Here is a 24,855-nt window from a genome sequence, read left to right on the forward strand (position 1 = left end):
CTCCCATCCAAACCCTAGGCTGGTCTGATGCTCCTCAGCTTTTTATAATCAGCTAGGCTGGCTATGATGCCACCTAGTTGAGCCAGGGTCTATGAAGAGGTGAGGAAAATAAACCGGCTCATATTCTCCTACTTAGTGTACTACAGGCACCATTCACACCTTGCACTAAGCAGGTTTTGGCTTAGCCTCCCGAACGTGCTCAGCCACAGCGGCTTCTAAACTGTGCTTAGCGTGTGGGGCCAACGGAGCCAATTTCGACAAGCCATGGTTCTTCGGCAATCCATGGTTTAGTGGGCCGGTCACGGTTTAATCCCGATCAAGTCCAGCGGCGGCTCTCCTAGGGCTTCGGAGCCCCGCCGCGTGCGGACTCCCGTCCGTGCGCGCCTCTGGAGCCGGGAAGGGGCGCGGGCTGCCGGGCGTCCGTCCCCGCTCCGCGCCGGCCCCAACCCCGCGCTGCCCGGCCGGAGGGCTCGCGTCCCCTTCCGCCCGCCAGCCCTCCTGGCGCACGGGCGAATCAGCCGCCCACGGGCCATAAGAGCCGCCCCGGGGCCGAGCCGCCGAAGCTTCCCCGCCCCGGGACGCGCACAGCCTCTCCGGGCCGGCGCCAGGGGCAAAGAGGCCGCGATGCGGGGCCAGGGAGGCGGCGGCGGCGGCGGCGGCAGCGGGGCCGGCCGGGCGCTGCGCTGCGCGCTGGCCGCGGCCGGGCTGATCTCCGCGCTGAGCGCCGCCGGCACCCTCTTCTTGCTGGGCCAGTGGCGGGAGCTGAGCGCGGCGCTGCGGGAGCTGCAGGAGGAGGCGAGGCAGCTGCGGGGGCCGCCGCCCTCGCCGCCCTCCGGGGGCCCCTCGAGCGCGCTCCGGGCTTTCCTGGCGCCCCCCGCCGACGGCGGGGCCCCCGCAGCCGCGGCCCCCGCCGGCCGGGCCAAGCGGAGCCACCAGCGGCGGCGCGGTCTCGCCAAGGGCCACATCCGCGCCGAGAGCGAGGAGATGCTAATGATGATGACCTACTCGATGGTGCCGGTAGGGCGCTCTGCGGAAGTCAGGGCTTTGTGGCGGGAGGTGGTTCCTGGGCGGACGAGCGGGGCCGAGGCTGGGAGGGGGGTTTCCCCTGGACTTTGCATCTTCCAGGTGGGCAGGCAGCGGGCAGGCGGCCGACAGTTGCCAACCCTGCCCCCTGTTGAGTGGGGATGGGGGCATTCCTCAGGGCATCTGGGGGGCAGCAAGACCGTTCTGGAGCCGATTCCAAAGTCGCCCAGCTGAACCTGCCCAAAGTTGGAAGTGGCTGTTTCTGAACTGATGAAAAGCTTCGGTGCCTTGACCAGAAACACAATGGGGGAACCTCTTTCATGTGTGTGTGGGGGGGAGGCTTCCCTGACTATGGCAGCACCTGGCCAGCTTCTGCTGTCTTGAAAAAACTGTGATCATGCCTGGTTAGGATTTGGATGGGAGACCACCAGGAGAGTACAGGCTAAACTGAAAAACTTCCTGGAAAAAGGCAAGGTCAACCCACTGACTTCCCTCCCACATTGTTACAAAAAAAACCCTCTCTGGTGCCTGGAGTCAAACCACATTTGAAAGGAGGTCTTGCCTTCCCCTTCCATGCTCTCTTAAAGGCAGAGGAGCAGGGGGTGTGGCTTCCTTCCCTCGGCTGAACACTCCTGTGCTGCACCTGTTGAATCCTTGCTGCCCTGCAGCGGTTGAAACCTCTGTCTGAGGATCACAGGCTGTGCATGGTGAAACTAGATCCCGAAAGTGATTTGAACACCTGGGGGAGATTCCTTGCTGTGCAAACCTACATCGTTTCTATCTTGCTTCCCAAGAGAACCACCCGAGCATTAAAGCCCTTTGAAACTAAAAACGCCCTCCATGTGATCGAAAAACAAAGATGCTCTTGGAATCCTCCTCCGCAGGGCAGTGCGTGGCAGGGGCTGTGGGAAGAGTCCAGCTGAGTTTCTGGAGCTTTTCTTCTTGCTTCTCTACAGTTTTTTCAAGACAGCCGAAGCTGGCCAGGTGCTGCCATAGTCAGGGAAGCCTCCCCCCACACACATGAAAGAGGTGACCTCGAGTAGAAAAGCTTTCACTTCTGATGGATGTGGCAGGACTATCAGCGCGATCAAAACCGCATCTGAGTGCTGGAGGTGATTTAGAATCAGTTTTTCTCAACCTCAGCAGCTTTAAGATGTGTGGACTTCAACCCCCAGAATTCATGCTGGCTGGGAGTTGAAGTCCACACATCTTAAAGCTGCTGAGGTTGAGAAAGGCTGATTTAAATGATTCCTCCTAACCTCTCACCATCCTCTTCACCAGCCCTCTTTTTCCTTCCTGTGCCCTTCTCTCTGCAGGAGCCTGCTGGATTTTAGGTGGGCTAGGCAGGGAGTGGTTGGAAAATTCCCCCCAAAGATGAGTGGGAGATGCTCCAGTTCTCCATATAATTATAGCTAGATTGATTCTCTAGATGATGGTGTGGCCACACTTGAGAACACTTGCTCAGGGCTGCTTGTTCTGTGCTGGAGAGGCAGTTAGGCTGAAAGCTTCACTGTTGACGTTCAGTACGAGAGTCTAGTTTCCAGGATTGCTTTAAAGAACACGGTCAGTATGTTCTTTTCCTGCATCTTGGCTTTGGGATAGATCATTAGTTGCTGCAAGTTAGCTGGTATCCCCAAAGAAAATCAGAAGTGATTACTTGGAAGTAATCCATAATCAATAAGTAACCAATGTTTCTAAAACTGTCAGCCATGATTGTTCAAGGTATGCAGTAGCTCACTTGAGAGACGAATGAACGGGCTCAAATTTTCATAGTTGGGACCCATTGTGCAAAGACCCAGCTCCCTGGAAAAGGCTCTAATGCTGGGAAAGGTGGAAGGAAAGAGAAGAAAAGGACAACCAGCAGCGAGGTGGGTGGACTCAATGGCAGTGGCCATGGGGCGCCATTAGAAGAGCTGAGGGACCAGGTCAGGGATAGATTGTCATGGAGAAAATCGATCTATGCGGTCGCTAGGAGTCAAAAACAATTTCATGGCACATAATCAATTAACTAACATGAAGACCTAGCTTCAAATGCCTATAATGCTGGGAAAGGTGGAAGGAAAGAGAAGAAGAGGATGACCAGCAGCAAGGGGGTTAGACTCAATGACAGTGGCCATGGGGCGTCATTGGAAGAGCTGAAGGACTGGGACCGGCTGTCCTGTAGAGAAACTATTTATGTGGTTGCTAAGCGTCAACACCAACTTCATGGCACATAATCATCAATCAGTCAATCAATCAATCAATCAATCAATCAATCAATCACCTGTCTATCCTACTACTAGCATACTAACCTTTCTGGTGCCCGGAGCTATTCAAAGCACTCACCGATGCTTTGCACACAGAATGTCCAGCATTTGATACCTGACATCTTCATCTCAAGGAGGACCCCAGTTTGTCTGGTCTGCATTAGCTAATCAATATTTGCCTGAATTAATCTGCCCCTGTCAGAGTCCTGTGCTTTTCCTCCACCTGCTTTTTAATCTTTCTAATAGCCTTATGGTGTAGACAACTCAGCAAGCTTCATGCCAACGATTTAAACACAGCACCTGGCTGACCTTGGCTGATTTCCCAGAAGCTAAGCAGGATTGGACCTGGCTAGTACTTGGGTGGGAGACTTCTAGGAAATCATAGAGCTGTTGGATAGTCTGGGAAATAATAATAATAATAATAATAATAATAATAATAATAATAATACCATCGGCATTGACAAAATCACCATCAGTCAATTGCAAAAGACAGCTTTACTGGGAACAGCTTACATCCTGCAACGATATCTTTAATGCCATCCAACAACGACATCTGCCTATCCCAGTCCTTGGGAAGGACTTGACAGGTGGATAAAAATGCCAAATCCAGTCTAAACATCTGTCTGACTGTGTGACCAACAGTAATAATCCCAGAGGCAGTGGTACCCCCCCCCCATTCCACATCATTACTAAGCAAACTACATGGATGAGTCTATGAAGGCCACAAGTTGAGCTTGGCTCAAAGAGACTCCTGTACAATTCTGTTTTACGTTTTGCAGATTTTTGCTTCTACGTTGTGCTTTATCACAGAGCAATGGGATCAGAAGGCTGGAAGACCCTCTCACGTTTTCTATGTTGCCTCTTTTCTTGTGTTTTCAATAGCAGCGTGTTAATTTTCTGGCTGGATTTTAGTACAGAGATAAACGCCTGAACAAGGAAAAGTGAGGGGCCTTTTCTTGTTCTGGCCTGGTTGTTTGTGCCAAAGTAATATAAGAAGATGCCATTTCTACCTCCCTCTCATTGCGTCTTCTCTTAATGACTCATAGCACAGCTTCCTCACCGTCTTCTTTTGGGTGCAGAAAGTGGGCAATTAATCTCTCTTTAGGCACCAAGCCTTGGCTGTTTGGGGAGGAAAGGAAACAAACATTCTGGGGCAGAGAGTGTCCCTGTCTTCACAAGCAGACATGCCTTGGGATTGGATGAGGGTGGAAGATGCAACAAAACATGAAATTGGTATGATTAACCATTGTTGATCAAGTGAAAAGCCCAGGGTGCAGTGCAGAAGAAACAATTTTGTGGACATTCAGGATGTAATGTTCACCCACGCTACCTCCATTCATTTTTCTTATTCACTGAATCAAGCTTGCTAATGCACCATTGTCTCTTCTAAGCCACCCACAGTCCAAGATTCTGAAACAGGTTTGGGCTGTCAGTGAATGGCCAGTATGGGAGGAAAGAGAGGAGCATGACCCCACTGCTTTTTTCTCCTAATCTTTCAGCCAGTTTTGATTTTCTCAATCATAGTATATTGTCTTCTTGGTGGGTTGAGAATAGGAGGCCAAGGGAGCGTATGTTCCAGTCTTACCTGTTGCTTGCAGATGGGTACCTCCGTAGTTGCACAGCTGTATGATCCTGCCAGCTTCCATTTTGGGACATCTATATGGAGTTGGACAACTTTTTCAAGCTCAAGTTCATCTTTGGCCTTTGAATGCTACACCCAGGGCCACACCCAAAAGTGAGCAGAGACAGGACAAAGAAGTGGCTGAAGCCAAGGCTAAATAAGTTTTGATTTAATGTTCAGTTCCATTCCAATTCAGAAGTTAAATGCAGTTTGTACGATTGCACCTTATACGTTCATGACCTCATGCAGTCAAATTCAGGAAGGGCAGCATCTTTTGAAAGGGTCTAAGGAGTTGCATCCAAGGCTTTGGTGCTGGTGGGTAGAGGTGATCCTGAGGAAGCAGGTTATGAATTCCTGACTGAGATGAATCTGCTGGTTGAGGTCACCTTTGGATTTGAACCAGGGTATCCTCAATATGTTGATGACACCCAATGGGGTTTCTCAGTGTTACCTGAATCAGATGAGGCTGTGGCTGGAGAATTCTAGCAGTTGAAGTCCACACACGTAGAAGCACCCATGCTGGAAAAGGCTGGTCTATATGGTTTCATTATATTAATTCTTGGAGGACTTCCTTTATACTAATTCTGAAGGAATGCTACTGAGTCCTGTTCAAGTTATTGATGATTATCTTTTAAATAGAGCTTGAGGTCCAAATATTTGAGGGACCACTGCCCTTTCGTACCGTTCTGCTTACATATTCAGATCTTCAGGGGAGGCCTTTCTCCAAGAACTATCGATGTGAGAAGTGTTACTTTTCTCTCTCAAGATACCTCTATTGAAATGGCCTGGGCAAGATGCGACAGCCCTCTGTGGTTTCTAGCAGAACTCCTTGTGACTCTACTGATCAATGCTAGGGACCTCTGTTCTACAAAGGAGCAAAGAAGGAGTTAGGTTGGAGTGTACAGAACACCAGGCTCCCAGCCACAACATCGCAAGTCACAACACTGGAGAGTTGATGGGATTTTACTCCAGTACATACGTTTGGAGTGGGCAGAGTTTGAGAAGTGGATTGTCCCTAATCATTATGATGACTGGCTTTAAAACAATCTTTCTGTCTTTGCCTGTTCTTTCCACCATGACCTTAGTGGGTAAGGTCAACCTGTGGCCTTACTTTGAAAGTTAGTCTGGCTCTCATCTTGGAACACGGGCCCCGTTTGTCCTCATTTGGGACATTGCATTTTCTCTCAGTGTAAGCAATATTGTCTGTACAAAGAGCAGTGCTCTTCCCCTTCCAGAAGGTCTGGACTCATCATTATTAATTGGCCCTGAATTAAAAGAAAAGTGGGATTTTAGAAACATTTTCTCCCTCATTGCCAGCACAATGCAGAAGCTTTACAATCAGAAGCCTCCCAGAGCTTTAGGCTCAGAAAAACCTTAAATCTTGCTTGCTAGGAATTAAAATTCAGATGAAACTGCCTTACGTGTGGGCATGAGTCTTTCTAAGCTGGAATTTTCTACTGTAAGTATGAGCAGGGCTCCAGTCTGAGAGTTATTCTTTATTTATACCCTTTTCTTTCATCACCCAAAAGGTACAAAATAGGATTTTAAAAAGTCTCACATGAGCCAAGATTACAACCACAGATTTGCAACTGTTAAAATTATTTGGATGCTAGGAATCCAAATTTAGATTTACATTTACATTCCCTAACATATCTGTGCAGATTACAAATCCCATGCATTGCAGATAACCTTTGGAATGTCTTACTGTTTTAGGTCCGGGTAATGCTTGAGTTGTGCAACAGCACAAAAGGAGTGTGTTTAACAGGTAAGGTCGTGGGTGATGGTGGTCTTGGAGGAAAGAGTTATTTTCCTTTGATGTGTGTGGTGCCCCATCCTGATCTCTTTGTGTGCCTATTTACAGCTTAGAAAGACTCACAGTTAAAAATGAAACACATGCTGGGTTTGTACAACCTGTTGGTCTAGACAAGCTTATGGTGGGAACCCAATCTTTGCTTTCACATATATGAACCAGACCATCACATTAGGCTACAATAGGGATTATTTCTTCTTATTTCTTACGTGAGCAGATTGATTACATTCGGTGAACCTGGGATGGGAATGAAACATGCTGTGTTGCATTGTGTCAACCAGTTTGGCAGGATAATGAATTTTTGTCCCCATATCTTTGTAATGTATTTCATCAAGATCAGGTTTTTTTCCCTTTCTCTCCCCGACATGTAGATCTAATGTCTTGTTTTATATTTGATGCAAATTAATAAGCCTATGCAGTTCTTAGGGGGACTCCAACCCCACATTCCATAATTGCTGAGTTACTTTGGCTGGGGTTAAGTAATGGTGTGTCTCTCTTACTCTGTAGTGCTATTTGGGAATGACCTTGGGGGACAGGGGGAAGAGCCCCAGCCAGGGGAACAGTCGGATAAGTGGCAGCTGAGCCTGCAGAAGGAATTGAAGTGTTGCAAATGTCTCAGAAGGGACCCTCTGTAGTTTCTCAGACTATAAAGGAGATGGGGGAAGAATTGTACTTTCAGACTTGCAAGAATCTGTTAATGTAACCTTGCAATAAAATAGAATTAACTCATCTGGGCCTGCTTCCTGTCTGGACTACCTTATAAGGCTGATACACTCCAATTAGCGGAGCCATTACCTGAATTTCAGGACAAGGGGTGGAGGTTGTCCAGGAGCAATTGATGCAGCTTCATAGGTTGTATGTCTTGGGCTTGATGATGTCTGCTTACTTGCTTTTGAAAGATTGATTTTCAGTGCACTGACATTAGGGAAAGGGACCTCTTTAACTTCTTGCTTTTTTTTTTTAAACCTTCCCTGTTGGGAACATAGAGTTCTGTACAAAGACAGTTAAAAATATGTTCTTAGCTTGGGAAGGTGAGATGTACCCAGTGTCTAAATGGCTCTTGAGTCTGGGTGTCCTCTTTGAAAGATTTTTCTTCTTTTCTGTAAGATGTTGGCATCGTCCTAAGACTTGTATTCTTGGTTTAGTATTAAGTTACGTTTAGTCTTGATTTGTAATTTGTTCTTTTGTTCTCTGTTTAGGTCCACCAGGATTACCAGGTAGTATATATATTTTCTTTTCTGGCCCCATTGTCTTGGTCTTACTGAAAAAAAAAGAAGCACCAAACTCCTCCTCTCTTTCTCCTGCTTTCTCACTTTCTTTCTCATTCTTCTGTTATTTCCCTTTTGCTGAATTTTCAGTCAGAAATTTGCTAGAGTTGGCTGCTTGGAACTCCAGAATGACCCCTGGATGCTGGTAGCGCCATGGAAGCAAAAATAAGAATAATGTTATTGAACCATGGCTGGGTGTGACAACCATGAAACTTGCTTTTGGCTTATGGTGAATCAAACCCTTACAACTTCTGAACCATGGTGGACGGTTTAATGTGTTGTATATGTGAATCCTACCAGTTTATGCAACATAACACGCCATGGCTTAGCCTGATATGAAAACCACATCACTGGGGGCGAATAACAAGGTCAGATGATCTTGGTTGCAATGGAGAAATTGGCCCTCCCCTCCTCCCCTTCTGCCCATGACCATCATTGGTAAAGGACTAACATGGTCCTGTGCATCTTCACTTGGAAGTACCTCCTTCTGTCTTTCAGTGTCTGATTTTCTGTTGGGAAGGGGCAGAACACTGAAAAATCTTCTTTGACTTCATCAGGTCCCCCTGGAATTGATGGATTGCCAGGTTTGAACGGATCTGATGGTGTTCCTGGTATTCCTGGACAAAGGGGTGAACCAGGAAAAAGAGGGAAGACAGGTATATTCACAAACATGAGTTACGAAACTGATCCATCTTCTCTGTTCCAGCTTAATCCTTGGAACCATTGATGAACTTCAGGCAAATCAGGCAGAGACTGTACCAGTTCAGAGTTCTGGGGGAGGATTGGCTATCTGCAGGCTGCCTGAAATTGAATGTACCCTCTCTGTGGGGAGCGACAAACTGAATGTCATAGTTAGGCCTGTGCCGTGGGAGGTTGAAGGTGGATACTTGAATCCAGATCCTCTCTCTTGAGCCAACTACAGGGGAACAAAAGCAGTAGGGGTTTGAGATTCAAGACCAGACTATGCCCCTGATAACTTCAAGGGGTCAGGTGACCTTTTGAAACTCCCTGCAAACTCCTCCCAGGGGGGAAAAACATCATGGGTTGAATTCAGATATCCTTTGTGGGTCTGTATGAAAATCTCCTCCAACCCTTTGAATTGCATTTTTGTTTAATATTCTCCTGTCTTTTCCAGGACCTAAGGGTGACCCTGGAGAGAAAGGTGAAAAAGGGGATCCTGGTGAAATTGGCTTACCTGGAAAAGAGGGGGGACGAGGTGAAAAGGGCTCCAGAGGGCCCAAGGGTGACAAAGGAGAGACCAATAATGAACTGGTTTCAGAAGGTAAGATGACATTTTGGTCTGAAAAAAGCATAGTGGTGGTGGAGTTGGAAACCAGCCTTTTGCAAGTTGATGCCTTCCAGATGTGTTGGTACTATGACTTCAAAGGATTTGTAATTGAAACACATCTGGAGGACATCAGGGTGGGAAAGGCTTGTTCCCCAATGTGGTCAGCCAAGATGCTTTGAGGATGTGCATGGGCTGGACACCAACAGGCTAGAAGGTCCTTTCTCACTATTGCTTAAAGACTCAGATTTGCATCTGTTTGAAACAACCTGTCTCCTTTTATTTAAATCCAGTTGTTCAGCCAAGAGAGGGAACAGCAATAATGGGCTTGTGGTTAAAAGGGCACATCATTAAAGGAAAAAGGATTTGGGAAAGAAACAACTCTGATACTAGTTCTTGGCTACCCTTAGCTCTCCATCTTTGTGGAACCTTCTCAGAGTGGCTGCAGTGCAGCAGGTGGCTGACCTCACAGGATGAGGTTCTCAGGGATTTTGGTCCTGAGTGAAAACCTGTTGCCATCTTCTTGACCTTTCCATGGAAAGCAGAGCTAGGGAGTGGGGTTCAGATGGTCCTTCTTCAGGACAGGATGCCCTTCTTCTGCAGGCTGTTACAGCTCATTAAAAAACAGCTTTTGAGAACTAGTTTGGAAGTAGCTAAGGTGCAGGTAGGAGTTTGCAACTTTACAAGGTGGGGTTTTCTGGAGCTGCCCTGGAGTCCACTGTTTTCAAGTGACTCCTGTGATAGCAGAGATGGTCTGGAGCAGCCCTGATGGCGGTGGAGCTGGCCACATTGTTTTTATTGATGCTGATAGCCTCTGGGTTCTGATAAATTCTAGGAGGAGGGAGAGGAGACCATCACAGCAGCAAGCAAAGCTCTCAGCAGGAGTAACTCTTTCTCACTGTTTTGGATTGATGCTTCTAGGTAAGAAAGGTGAACCTGGTCCTCCAGGACCTCCAGGTCCCCCAGGGCCTCAGGGACCTCCAGGTCCCCCAGGAATTCCAGGGAAGCGCAAAGCCAAGTCCCAGAATGAGGAGAAGATCTACAACACCGAATGCATAGGTGAGTATTTCTGGATGCCACCTACAGGTCATCTGCTGCTTTTTCTCTCCATTTCTTTTTCTTCCCTTTGTTTCTGATTCAGATTTCAGATTATCTCTTTGCTATAATGGCCAGGGCTGGATGCATAAAAGGCCTTTTTTAGAAAATACATAGTTTTTAATCCAGTTTCATTTACTGAAAATTCAGAGCCTTGAGGGAAGTGATGAAAGGGAGGGTGACACAGGTGTTCCAGGCATATCACGTCAACCATATTCAAACTTTTGCACAGTGCCAAGTCAGAGAGCCAGTTTGGAGTAGTGGTTAAGGCAACAAGCTAGGAGACTGTGAGTTCTAGTCCCACCCTAGGCACAAAGCCAACTGGGTGACTCTGGACCAGTCCATCTCTCTCAGCCCTAGGAAGGAGGCAATGGCAAACCACTTCCAAAAAACCTTGACAAGAAAACTGCGGGGACTAGTCCAGGCAGTTGCCAAAAGTCAACATGGACTCACAGGCACACACACACACAAGTCAGATATTGCCCATGAGGCAGTTCTCCAGTCTCTGCTTGAAGTCCTGCAGTGAGGGCAAGTCCACCTTCTCTTTTGGGGCTTGGTTTCATATTTGTAGTTCTTCATGAACTTTCCCCCTAACATTTCAATCCAGATGAATCTTTCTGAAATGTAAGCTGATTCTTTCTAGTCTTGCCTTCACACTGTTTGGTATGGCAGCCCTTCATGGATGTTTACAATGTTCATACACACCTCCTCTTCAATTTTCTCTTTTCCAGTATTTTGCAAAGCATGATTGATTACCTCTTTCCCCACCTTCTTCTTTACATCTTTGAATGGGAATCAAGTTAGCAATTGGTACATGTTTGCTGGAGGGGAGAAATAAGCATTAGAACATCCTCTGGAAGATTGGCCAGCATGGGGGATGCAGAACACACTGGTTTGTGTAGAGACAAAGTGTTGGCAACAACAACAGAAATGTTTTTCAGGTTTATACCCAGAGGTCTGGAACCTCCATGGTCGTACAAAAATGAAAAACTCCCTTGGTGGTCCTCTGCTTGGTCCACAAATGTATCCCTTTTTAAGCTTGTGTTTGAGTGAAGAATCCATGTCACTACCTCATAGCTTCTTGACAGTTGGGTGAATTTGGCAAATTCACTGGTGCAAAAGGGCAGGAGCTTTTGCTCAAGTCAGAGCATCTAAAGTGATCTGGTCTCTGGTTAATTTTGACTTGAGGACCTAGTTAAAGACTGCTTCCTTGCCCTGCAGTCAATGCCATTGTCCAAGTGCTCTTACCATCTAAAGGGTTCTTGGGATGTCAGACATCTTCCCTCCCATAGCTTACCCAGAAGATCTAATCTTGGGGTAGCTGAGAACAAACCTTTCCTCCCCTTCTAAGATTGGCTGATAGAGTGGCAAACAAAATGAGGTGCCAGAACCCTTTGGTTATTACATGTTCTTAATTCTCAGTCTTCTGTGACTGAGCAGGGTCTCTAAACTGGAGGTGAGATTTCTGGCTCTCAAAACTATTTGCCTCTGCTAGATGATGACTTCTCTGTGTAGTATCATGTTTAAGTGGTTTTGCTTGCTTATATCCCTTCATCCAAGTAGGTTCGGAGCTTATTGGGGTTGGATTATTTGGCTCTGGGGATCCAGGACAGCAACTGGGTAGCAAGGAAAGTGGGAAGAGAAAGAGTGGGTGCCAATGAGAGGGGAGAACCTTGGAACAAAGTGGAGAGAGTAGATATGAGGATATCTGATGAAGCCTTTTTCTCTTCCAGTCCTAGTGGAATGACTGTTATTGCAACAGGTTTACAGTCCCTCTTCCAGCCCCTGTCCTGGCCAAATCTTCCAGGATTACACCATTGTCTTCAGATCAGGCTGGCTGAGAAAATAGACCTCTTGAGCTATTGTCATAATTGCATTCTCCTTTCAAGCTTTGGCCAAGTTCTCCTCTTTCCATTTCTGGATCATTTTTTAGGTAGCTCCAGTGAAGTATCTCCCCCATTTCCCCCCCATCCCCCCAAAAGCTCAGTTTGATTCTGCTGTTTCTGGTAGGTCTCACCTTTTTGTCTTTTTTTCTGAAGGTAAACCCTGCTCACTTTGTAACAAGCCTGTGAAGTGGGTACATGGCCCTCTTCCAATGCTTGGAACAGAACGTGCCACTTCAAGGATGCTGGAGGGAATCTTGCTTTCACCCTCTCCTCTTTGTACTATTTTGGGGGCTGCCTGATTAGCTCGCCATAGGAGCTGGCGCCCTACTGCTTCCATCTCCTGCTGTGTCTAGCTTCTGTCTTATCTTATGTGACGAGGAGGAGATAATTGGGGGTGGGTAGGGATGTGAGCAGTCATTTGCAAGGTAAGCCTTGGTTTGTGGGAACTCAAATGAACCCAGACCAATGCCTAAAGCCATCTCTAAGTCCATAAGCTGAGTGATAGAGCACAGAGTTTTGTATTCAGGCTCAGTTCCAGCTAGTTCCAGGACAAGCTGGGCAAAACCCTTGTATGAAACTCAGGAGAGCCTGATTTGATGGAAGGGAAGGTCCATTAGTAAATGGTCCAGCTCAGACTTTATGGGTAAATGCTCTCAGGTTCAGTCCTGACATCTCCAAGAAGGGGTTGGACAACTTTTTGGGGGAGAATTCCCAGAGAGCTGCTGTCAAGATGGGGCTACTAAGAGATGTGGCTGAACGATCTGATTTGGGTCAAAGTAGCTGTTCCCTGATTCTTCCTCTACCTCTTTTGCCTGAAGCTACCAAGTTCTGAGAGCAAGGAAGGCTAGAAATAGGAGGGGAGAGAATTGTGATTGCATGAACTGACGTTTTCTTACTTTGAAGGGAGTGATGGTCCGAACTAGGTTAGAGCAGTGGCATTAGAGGTTTGTTTGGACTGTTCCTCTAGCATCACTTCTGAGATTGAAAGAATGTTATGTGTGAACCCAGAATCAGATGCAGCAACATCTCTCCCTCCCCTCCCTTTAGGCCGAAGAACAGCTTTGATGGACAATCAGGGTAGACCTGGAAAGTAGGAGAAGAGCTGACACTTAGAGCAAACTCGCAGCACCTAAGGGTGCTTCAAAGTGCTTTGTGAGAAGGGGACCACTTGACAATGTTCTTTTACTGAGGCAGGGATTCCAATACACAAGGAGAACTCCATATCTGCAGGCTGTTCTGCTCCTGTACAAGGAGAGGATGCGGTGTGCCTTGTGAAGTAGTTGTAGTGGGATTCATGGAGGCTTACTTGAAACAATACTGCTTCACCCTGAACTCGAGGTGGCGTGTGGTGTGGGGATGGGGGTGGGAGAGCTTATCTAAGTGTGAAGCTTGCTTCTGGTTCGAGACAGATGGCCCAGGCTATCTCACAAAGTCGAGGATTTCCAAAGGAAACATGGGCGGCCTTAGACTTTCTGTTTCTTTTCGTTAAAGGTTATGGCCAGTCACAAATCCTGTTCTTGTCTTTGGCGAGAATGCTAGTTTGGGCCTTGACTCTTCCACACAAAAAGATAAAAATGTTGGTTTAAAGGGTGCTGTTTGCCCTCCTAAGAAAAGGAATTGGGGAAAATGGCTCAAGAAAAATTTCACCCCCTACATCCCCTATAAGCACAAGTCGCTTGGGTTGTGCAATGAAACTGATGAGCAGGAAAAGGAAGTTCTCACTCAGTACAGTGAGAGAATGAACCTTAGGATTATGGGCTAAGACCCATATTGTGGGTCTTTGCATATTGTGGGAATACAGCCCATAAGCCTTGGCCTCCAGACCAGAAGCTTAAGGCACCCTTGAACCCCTAAATGCCCCTCAAAACAGGTCTGAGCCTCACCAGAATGTGGCCCTTGATATGCTAGGCAAAGTCAGATGTGGCCCTCAAGCCAATGGTGGTAGCTGAGATTTGACCCAACATGAGGTTGGAACCTGGAATTCATTCACTGGATCATCTGCCAGTGTGGATGTGATAATGGATGGTATAAAAGGGAATTAGGTAGACTATCATCAGCAATTAACAGTAATCAACAAATGGCAGTTCTCAGAACAGATCTTTTGGGTTGTGTGCTCCCTGGTTTGCTTTATTGCAAAGTGGCCTGATTGGTCTTTATTCCCAAAAGACAATCTGAAAACTGGGTATTGAGAAGCAACGAAGCGAAAATAGAGGCTGGGGTAAGCAAAGCCAGAAGATACTGAGTGCAAGACTGGGGGGTGGAGGTGGGGAATAACCGTTTCTCAGTCTGGAGTTTCGAGTGGGCATGCTTCAGAAGACCCCCACTCTCCTGTATCTCCAACCACTGCCAAAGGGCTGGAATGTGTGTCCCTGCCTACTCTGGGGGTTTCGTGGGGGGCCAGAAAGGAGCTGAGGGCCCTGGGTTGCGCACCTATGCTGTGAACTGTCAAGCTCTTAAACCTGAAAGGTGGGGGTCGAAAAAAGTTTTATAATCATTTAAAAAAAAAGTCTTTTTTTAGCATCATGAAACGATGCCTTTCTTTGAAAAACTCAGCTGCAATCTCTGTCTTTCTCTCCTGCCCACCATTTTAGGGGAAGCATGTAGTATTCCAAATGATGATACTCTGGTGGGGAAAGCAAAAGAAAAAGGCCATCTCTATCAGCGCAGAAAACCCGGTAATTCATTCCAAACCCCTCTTGAAAGCTTTTTGGGCTTGTCGACGCCTGCCTCTTGTGCTGACTCTTTTCTCCTTGTTAGACAACATGATTGACTCTATTGGAGGCCCTGAGGAGATCATCAAACTGAGGCAGAGTTACGGAGCGTGGATGATGGATCTCGGAAACCGCAGCGACGAGAAGATTTGGATCGCGGAGCATTTTACGGGTAAGCTTGGGGTCCCTGCTCAGCCCTGTAAATTGGATATCCGGTTATGCTTTCAGAAGGGCTGTTCAGAAATCATGTGAAGAATACACAGTCCTTTTTATTTTCAAAGCCCAGGGATTTAAAATATTTGCTTTGTTGTTGCTCAGTCGTTAAGTCGTATCCGACTCTTCGTGACCCCATGAACCATATTGCGCCAGGCCTTCCTGTCCTTCACTGCCTCCCTGAGTTTGCTCAGTTTCATGCTCATTGCTTCAGTGATGCTATCTAACCATCTCATCCTCTGCCGTCCTCTTCTCCTTTTGCCTTCAATCTTTCCCAGCATCAGGGTCTTCTCCAAAGAGATCTCTCTTCGCATTAGGTGACCAAAGTATCTGAGCTTGAGCTTCATTATCGATCCTTCCAATGAGCAATCAGGGTTGATTTCCTTTAAGATTGACTGGTTTGACCTCCTAGCAGTCCAGGGGACTCTTAAGAGTCTTCTCCAGCACCACAGTTCAAAGGCATCAATTCTTCGGCGCTCAGCCTTCTTTATGGTCCAGCTCTCACAGCCATACATTACTACTGGAAAAACCATAGCTTTGACTATGCGGATCTTTGTCGGCAAGGTGACGTCTCTGCTTTTTAATATGCTATCTAGGTTTGCCATAGCTTTCCTCCCAAGGAGCAAGCGTCTTTTAATTTCATGGCTGCAGTCTCCGTCTGCGGTGATCTTGGAGCCCAAATAAATGAAGTCTGTTACTGCTTCCATTTCTACCCCTTCTATTTGCCAGGAATTGATGGGTCCAGATGCCATGATCTTAGTTTTTTTAATGTTGAGTTTCAAGCCAGCTTTTGCACTCTCCTCCTTCACCCTCATCAAGAGGCCCTTTAGTTCTTCTTCACTTTCTGCCATTAGGGTGGTATTGTCTGCATATCTGAGGTTATTGATGATTCTCCCTGCAATCTTAATTCCGGCTTGTGATTCTTCCAACCTGGCATTTCTCATGATGTACTCTGCATATAGGTTAAATAAGCAGGGTGACAGTATACAGCCTTGTCATACTCCTTTCCCTATTTTGAACCAATCGGTTGTTCCGTGACTGGTTCTAACTGTTGCTTCTTGGCCCGCATACAGATTTCTCAGGAGACAGGTAAGATGGTCTGGTACCCCCATCTCTTTAAGAATTTGCCACAGTTTGTTGTTATCCACACAATCGAAGGCTTTTGCACAGTCAATGAAGCAGAAGTAGATGTTTTTCTGGAACTCTCGTGCTTTCTCCATGATCCAGCAAATGTTGGCAATTTGATCTCTAGTTCCTCTGCCTCTTCGAAACCCAGCTTGTACATCCGGTAGTTCTCGGTTCACGTACTGCTGAAGCCTAGCTTGTAGGATTTTGAGCATAACCTTGCTAGCATGTGAAATGAGTGCAATTGTGCGATAGTTTGAGCATTCTTTGGCGTTGCCCTTCTTTGGAATTGGAACATAAACTGACCTTTTCCAATCCTGTGGCCACTGTTGCGTTTTCCAAACTTGCTGGCATATTGAGTGTAGCACTTTAACACCATCGTCTTTTAGTATTTTAAATAACTCAGCTGGAATACTGTCATCTCCACTAGCTTTGTTGTTAGCAATGCTTCCTAAGGCCCACTTGACTTCACTCTCTAGGATGTCTGGCTCAAGGTCAGTGACCACACCAGTAAGGACATCAGGGACATTAAGATCTTTCTTGTATAGTTCTTCTGTGTATTCTTGCCACCTCTTCTTAATCTCTTCTGCTTCTGTTAGGTCCCTGCCTTTTTTGTCCTTTATCATACCCATCTTTGCACTAAACGTTCCTTTGATATCTCCAATTTTCTTGAAGAGATCTCTAGTCTTCCCCATTCTATTGTTTTCCTCAATTTCTTTGCACTGTTCATTTAAGAAGGCCTTCTTATCTCTCCTTGTTATTCTCTGGAAATCTGCATTCAGTTGCTTATATCTTTCCCTTTCACCCTTGCTTTTCACATTCCTTCTTTCCACAGCTATTTGTAATGCCTCATCAGACAGCCATTTTGCTTTCTTGCATTTCTTTTTCCTTGGGATGGTTTTAGTTGCTGCCTCCTGTACAATGTTACGGACCTCCGTCCATAGTTCTTCAGGCACTCTGTCTACCAAATCTAATCCTCTAAATCTATTCATCACCTTCACTGTGCACTCACAAGGAATATGATCTAAGTCATACCTGAGTGGTCTAGTGGTTTTCCCTACATTCTTCAATTTAAGCCTAAATTTTGCAGTAAGAAGCTCATGATCTGAGCCACAGTCAGCTCCTGGTCTTGTTTTTGCTGCCTGTATAGAGCTTCTCCATCTTTGGCTGCAAAGTATATAATCAATCTGGTTTCGGTATTGACCATCTGGTGATGTCCATGTGTAGAGTCGTCTCTTGTGTTGTTGGAAAAGAGTGTTTGCTATGACTAGCTTGTTCTCTTGACAGAACTCTATTAGCCTTTGCCCTGCTTCATTTTGTACTCCAAGGCCAAACTTGCCTGTTATTCCGATTACTCCTTGACTTCCTACTTTAGCATTCCAATCCCCTATGATGAAAAGGACATCTTTTTTTGGTGCTAGTTCTAGAAGGTGTTGTAGGTCTTCATAGAAGCGGTCAACTTCAGCTTCTTCGGCATCAGTGGTTGGGGCATAGACTTGGATTACTGTAATGTTGAATGGTTTGCCTTGGATACGCACTGAGATCATTCTGTCGTTTTTGAGGTTGTACCCCATTACTGCCTTTCCCACTCTCTTATTCACTATGAGTGCAACTCCATTTCTTCTAAGGGTTTCTTGGCCACAGTAGTAGATATAATGGTCACCCGAATTAAATTCACCCATTCCCGTCCATTTCAGTTCGCTGATTCCCAAGATGTCGACGTTCAGTCTTGTCATCTCATGTTTGACCACATCCAGCTTGCCTTGGTTCATAGATCTTACATTCCAGGTACCTATACAATATTGTTCTTTACAGCATCGGACCTTCTTTTCGCTTCCAGATACATCCACAGCTGAACGTCCTTTCGGCTTTGGCCCAGCCGCTTCACTCTTTCTGGAGCTACTTGGAAATGCCCTCCGCTCTTCCCCAGTAGCATATTGGACACCTTCCGACCTGAGGGGCTCATCTTCCGGCGTCATATCTTTTAGCCTTCTAACATTGTCCATGGGGTTTTCTTGGCAAGGATACTGGAGAGGGTTGCCATTTCCTTCTCCAGTGGACCACATTTTGTCAGAACTCTCTGTCATGACCTGTCCGTCTTGGGGGGCCCTGCACGGTATAGCTCATGGCTTCACTGAATTACGCAAGCCCCTTCGCCACGACAAGGCAGTGATCCGTGAAGGGGATTTAAAATATGCCTTTTTTCAAAAAGAAGAGAAATTCTTAATGAGTGTGGAAGCAGGACAGTGCAGACGTTGCCCAGATTCATTGGTGCTCCTGTTCCTAGAAAGTAAAAAATAGTTACATTTTCCAGGTAGTGATCTAAGCCATAGATCTAATGCTTGGTTTCCCCCTTTGCATTCAGTTACTAGGCTCATGCATCGCTCTAAGCCATAATCCGGTTTTTGTCTTAAAATATTGAGGGAGTCCATCCACTGGGGCTTGTCAACTATGATTTATGACTTAGCATGCTGCGTGAACTCAACCAATCATGACTTATTCAAGAAACCCTGGTTAAGCATAATGGATAAACCTCACCATTGGGATTTATAAACCATGATTTATGGTTTAGCATTTATTATTTGTATACTGTCCAAATTGCACATCTCTGGTGTGGCATAAATGCTGTCAACTGTGGCTTATTTGACAAATCATTGCTTTGTACAATGTGTGAAGCGAGCCAATGTGAACATGTGCATCAACTGCTTAATTCTGGTAGGTGAGCTATGTATGTATTGCCAGATTTATATCCTGCTTTTCCCCCAGGAGCTGAAGATAACTTGTATAGGGATCTCCCTTCCCTTTGATCTCTCTAACAATTAATCTGCGAGGTAGGTGGGCTATGTGAGATTGACTTGGCCTCAAGTCACTCAGTGAGTTTCTGTAGCTGTCAGCCTTGCAAGGTAGTCCAGATAGGAAGCATGCCCAGATGAACTAAATATATTTTATCAGACCATTTCCCACTGTCTCCCAAGGTCATTCCCACATACCATTACCTCATCTGAGGGTGAACTTGGTTGGGCCTTCCTAGGTCTAGGGTAGACCAACATCTTATCTTGGCTTAGAAAAGCCTAGGGATTTCAATGAGCTCCTACTCAACTTCTACACTTTATGTGAACAGGACACATAATCAAGGAGTACCAGGACCTCAATGCCTTGTGGAATGGCAACTACACCACCATTGAACTCCCCTGGCCATATTATGGATGTGGCCACACCATCTATAACAATGCCTTGTACTACCAGCGGGTGGGACGCAACATCGTTGTGAAGTAAGTAGCAGTGATAGCTTGACCATCACAGGTAAGGCAAGAGAGGATCTCTGGAAGGGGGCAGGAGATAGTGCCAAAGCATTATTTAAGCAGTGGCAAATGTTCAACTGGTGAGTCTGTTGCGTTGGGGGTAGTCATATGACTGTCTCATTCAGGGATATCCTAGATTTGTTAATGATAAAGTACCTGTTTGTCTGCAGAAGATCCTGTATCATCCCCCAGCATGTCCAGGTAAAACACTTGCCTAGAAACCTTGGGTAGATGCTGCTGGTCAGTGTGGGCAATACTGGACTGAATGGAGTCTTGATCAGACTCAGTGTGAGGCAGCTTCTCCTGTTCCTATTCTCTTGGACTGTGTGGCCTTCAAGAGGTCATTTCTAGCTTTGTGACTCTATGTCCCATTGTCCACTGAGAGGCCATGTGCTTGTGTAGTATTATTGCTTCCTCCTCTGCAGAAACTGAACATGCATCAGAACCTGGAAGTCTGCTGAGACTAGATGGAAAAATGATCCAGAACAGACTTCTTCCCCCATATTCAAGTGCTCAAGCCTGGGCCTGATGTATATAACCTATGGATCTCCTTCCAGAGGTTGAGTTTAGATTCCAAATGTCAGAATCATTTGGGTTATGCAGAGAACACATCTGTCACTACCACATATCCAACTGTCTCTCTACTGAAGTGTACATTTGCTTAGCCAGAAGAATGCCCTTTGCTGTAACCTGCCCCTCGTTCCATAACTGCCAAAGATCCATCCCTTCTTTTAATGTTGGGTTGACGTTCTACAGTTGATTCAAAGCTCCATGTAGCAAGCAGGGCTGATCTGTCTGTGTGCAATTGTGTGGGAGCTGAGACAGCTCATGAGCTCTGGCTTCAGTGCTCCTGGCTCACAAGGTCTCAGGTGCAAAACATGAGTAGTTTTCTACTCGCTTTTTGATGTGTGAGCCAAGAACAACATCGCCCAGTTTGAAAGCAGGTGTGGGTCACTCCTAGGTCTCTCCCCTTGGAGAGGGGGCCCTAGCAGAGAAATGAAGGAGGGTCCTGAGAGCCTAATTTGATCTGTTAGAAAGCAGACTTGATTATTTAGCAAGATGTTTTAGTTATCCCTGGCCTTCTTAGAAGGGGTTGCCAGTTGGCCATGCAAGAAGCCGCAGACAGGAATTTTCAGCCAAAAAATTAATGATTCATGTGAAGCAGGAAGTTTTGGTTGCTGTTATTTTGACGCATTTGAAGACTGGTGTCTTCTCAGACTTGTAAAATTGTTCCAGGAGGCACAGAAGAGCAAATGGGTGAAGCTTTGGGTAGAATCTGCATTCTTCAGAAGAACAAACGAGCTGTCTCTGTTTCAGATGTTTAGCTGTCCTCCAAGTGTTGTTTTTAATGCTGAGCCAAACCCTCCCCTGCTGTTTCTCAACCCCCCTTCCATGAAAGGACCATATCTTCTACCTGATTCTCAGGAAGTTTCTGAGCTGATTTTCCAGTTGGGGGGGGGCAAGGTGGAGTTTATTATGATGCATCTTTCAATCGCTCTGAAATCCACCTGGCTGCCTTCACAGCCCAGTCTAAAAAACCTCCTGGGGAGGAATTTATTCATTATGTTTTTCCTTGGGATTTATTAGAAGCTTGAGAAGTGAGGGAGAGCTGCCAGCAAGAGGATAAATGCAGTGACAAGCAGGATATTCATCCACACACCTGGATTGCATTGTCAATACATAAGTGCCATGATATCACCCTCCCACCCATGAGAATTTTCCTCCCCTTTTCCTTTCCTTGGAAATAAAATTTCGAGACCAAACCTTTTCAAGTAGGAAAAAAATGCAAGAGGATTCCTTTGTTTGGCATTGCTTGCTTTTTCTTTTCTTAGCAAGCTAAATAGCAGGTTTGGTTCGCGCTGCGAGATCGGCTCTTCTCAGAATGTTCTGATCTGATTGTCTCTTTAAATTAGGCCCAGGCTTGCAAGCCTCCTAAAATAGTGCAACCCAATTCCAGCTGAGTATCTTTTGAATGGCGTTTCGTGGCTTGCAGATCTCCAGCTGTTCAGGCATCGACAATGTTCAGCAGTTGCTAAGAAAATGGCACGGTGAACCATTTTGAGAGGATGTGTCTTGCCACCTTCTGTGACAGTCAGGAGTTGCTTAGAAGGAGTTAATATTTTTACTCCTCGACTATTTCACAGAACTTGGAAATTGCTAGTCCAACCAGTCCAGCCAGTCCTACAGATATTTCAGCTTCTCTGCAGGAAGAAGAACAGAAGGTTTCTTCTCCCCAGTGTAGGGGGCTGAAGACCTTTGGGGAAATAGTTTTCTCAAGGGCAACAATAATGGCAGCATTTAGGATACTGGTATTTCCCAAGGCTACGTCACAAGGGCATCAGAAAGGTGGGACAGAGGAGTTTCCCTGAAGCATGGCCAGAACATAAGTGCTGATGCTGGTCTGTGAGCTGCCCAATGACTTCAAGGAAGATGGGGCATAGAGGGGCAAGACACTGAAGAAGGTTCCAAGTTTTAGTATGTCTGGAAAATTATTCACAGGTATCTTATGTTCACCTCTTTTTAAAGATGAGTATTATGCCTCCTTAATCTTCCTATACGGCTCTGAGCCAAGGGAGTTTCACAGGAAAATTTAGGAGTCACATGCTGAATTCCTGAGCACTGTGTGATCTGTGTGCTTCCCAACCATGGCCACTTCCAGGTGTGTGGACTTCAACTCCCAGCATTCTCACCAATGACCCTGCTGGCTGTGGAATTCTGGGAGTTGAAGTCCATACGCAGCTGGAGATTGCCAAGGTTGGGAAACACTGTTATTCGATGACCTGTAAGACCTTTCTTACAATGATTCGATGAAAAACAAAACAAATAGATTTTGATTCATTATGGCTCTTCACTTACATCTAAAGAAGATAGAAAGGAATTCGTGAGAGGTGCATTTGTTGTGTCTTTCATTGGTTTTTAAAACCAGTGTGCTCTCCTAGCCTCTTGGGTCATTGTTCTTTGCTCTTTTCCCCAATGTTCATTGCAGGTACGACTTTGAAACAGGGATATCCAAAGCATTGTTCATTGAGAACTCCTGGTACTACGAGCGCATGTATCTTTTCAGTACTTCCAAGTCATACTTCAGCATTGCGGTAGATGAAAATGGACTCTGGGTGATGTACCTTTCCCGGCCTGATGAACACATCATGGTGGCAGAAGTTGAGGAGGAGACATTTTCCGTGCTGCGGCACATCAATACCACCTACCCGCAGTCCAAGGCTGGCAATGCCTTCGTTGCCTGCGGGGTGCTCTATATCACTGATAAGAACCACATGCATGTGGCATTTGCTTTTGACCTCTTGCGAGAGAAGCAGCTTGATGCCCGCTTCGAGCTGAAACTGTCCCTCTCCCTGGAAGGGTTTGAGCAGAAAGTGTCTCCAGCCTCAAATGCAACCTTTGTGCCTGTATTGGCCATGCTCTCCTACAATTGGTTGAATAAGCATCTACATACCTGGGAACATGGGTTTCTGATACAGTACCCTGTCCACTTTCTCATCTGAACACACCTAGTATTAAGATGGGACAGCCACTGGGTCATCCACCTCTACCGTTAAGTAGAGGTCCTGTTTTGAGAATTGCTCTTCTAATTCCCATCTCCTGGTTCGAGAGAGACAAACAAGGAATGTATCAGGATACAGACTGGGCAAATTACAATTGCTGGTGTGTCCATTGAGAGTAGTTAGATCTCAGGGCCATTACCTGAGTTTTCAAGGTTGGGTGAAGCGCTCAGCAACCCTGGGTGCTGCTGGCCTTCCAAATCTTCCAGAAAATGTTACCAATTTAACCACCTGAGACAGAAGGGGAAAACAATCCATCACATGCTTGGAGGGTCATTTTATTAACTATATTTTATGTTAATTAACTTTAAATGTCAATGGAATCTACTTGTGATTTTGGTCCTGGTCCCACTATTTTGTGTGAGATAATTTCAGGCATGCCACTCAAAGACCAAGCGTGATTCTTGGTCTAGAAAAAAGTGGTTTTAAATTCAGAGTTTAACAGAAAGCTGTTCTGAATGACTGTTGGATGGACTGGATGAGGGCAAACAAACTGTAGCTTGAAATAGACAAACCAGGGAACCCCCAGTCAACTGAAAGAGAGATCTAGGAATTGAGTGCTGATCTGTGGTGAGCGTCCTGCTCTTGCCCCACCAGTTCCTCACATCCAATGTAAGACAGGGCCACCTGACTATGTTGGTACATGCTCCCAACTCTTTGAGAAAAGATTTCCTCAGAAAGGCTAGTTTCCTTCCCATAGCCTTTCCATTGGCAGACAATGTTTTTTTTTCATCCAGACAGGTTTTTGGTATTTAAGGTGGCTTGTCTGCATCTAACCAGTTGGGTGTTGTTCTGCATTTGATGCATTTTAATTCATATGTTGTAGATATGTGATTACAGTTCGGTTTTTAGCTTTGTTGTCTTGAATACCGTTTTTGCCAAAAGCAGCTTTCTCTCTCAGCGAATAAGCCTTGAGAAAGAGCTCGCAGAAGTCCTTTTTGGTTCCTTTTCTTACTGAACTGTTGAGTTTTGTTTGCAGTTTCTGTAGCTAACTTAGTTGGACCAGGCTAGAATTGAATTTCCCTAACATTGGGCCTTCCCTTGGAAGAAATCTATGTCAGGATGCAGAGCAAGTTTGATGATCTCGTGACCTGGTTTGTAGAGAGAGGATGAATCTGTACCAATCAGCCCTTATTAAGGCAGTTGTGATAAGAATTTCACATGAACATACTCTGTAATCCTACTGTTGCCTGATAGGGGAATGATCCAAGGCAGGCATATGCCATCCAATAAGTATCTTTGCGTTTGTGTTGCCGCAAAGGCCACATGCTTGCAACACACCAAACTACAAAGCCAAGGTTATGATGGGATAAAAGAAATAATCTTAAAGCATTAGTGGAGTGCTCTGTAGAAATGTGCTTTTCCCACCCCAGGGCATGGGAGCATGTTGGTCAAAGCAAATTTCTCCACCATGCAGTTGTATTCACATGGGTTAAACACACCACCAGTGGCTTTTCTTTATCAATTAGGAGCCTCTTTAAGATATGCTCCTTAATTCTGGACTTCTTTGGTCAAACTCCCTCCTCCCCTATTTTCCCTACAAGGACTTCTTGCCCATGACTTAAAAAAATCAGTTTGGAGCTTCCATCATCTTGCCAGTTGCTGTAGACCAGCCTTTCCAGCTGGGTTCCTTTCCAATAGGTTGGGACTACAAGTCCCAGAATTCTCCAGTAAGCATGTAGGGGGTACTATATTGGGAGCAATCTGCTTTAG

General features: G+C 45.9%; 1 protein-coding gene across 1 annotated transcript; it reads left to right on the top strand.

Moving 5' to 3' along the window:
* Positions 1-524: 524 nt before the first annotated feature.
* Positions 525-23,098, top strand: GLDN (gliomedin). Its single transcript, XM_088148540.1, has 10 exons — positions 525-1,017; positions 6,604-6,655; positions 7,900-7,917; positions 8,526-8,624; positions 9,104-9,250; positions 10,175-10,312; positions 14,826-14,909; positions 14,992-15,117; positions 19,405-19,555; positions 22,572-23,098. Exons 1-10 carry the CDS (start codon positions 625-627, stop codon positions 23,083-23,085), a joined length of 1,722 nt encoding a protein of 573 aa, XP_088004666.1. The 5' UTR covers positions 525-624; the 3' UTR covers positions 23,086-23,098.
* The last annotated feature ends 1,757 nt before the right edge of the window (positions 23,099-24,855 follow it).

Source organism: Python bivittatus, unplaced genomic scaffold, assembly GCF_059951505.1.
Source record: "Python bivittatus isolate LINGU-HERP-01145 unplaced genomic scaffold, Pbiv_v1 ctg000530_np1212, whole genome shotgun sequence".
In the NCBI taxonomy this organism is placed as follows: Eukaryota; Metazoa; Chordata; class Lepidosauria; order Squamata; family Pythonidae; genus Python; species Python bivittatus.

Bases quoted from the DNA above. Each gene is read 5' to 3' on its own strand.
- GLDN (XM_088148540.1), top strand. From the start codon at position 625: ATGCGGGGCCAGGGAGGCGGCGGCGGCGGCGGCGGCAGCGGGGCCGGC. The intron at 1,018-6,603 runs GTAGGGCGCTCT...TTACTGTTTTAG, and splicing joins TGACCTACTCGATGGTGCCG to GTCCGGGTAATGCTTGAGTT. The intron at 19,556-22,571 runs GTAAGTAGCAGT...TGTTCATTGCAG, and splicing joins GGACGCAACATCGTTGTGAA to GTACGACTTTGAAACAGGGA.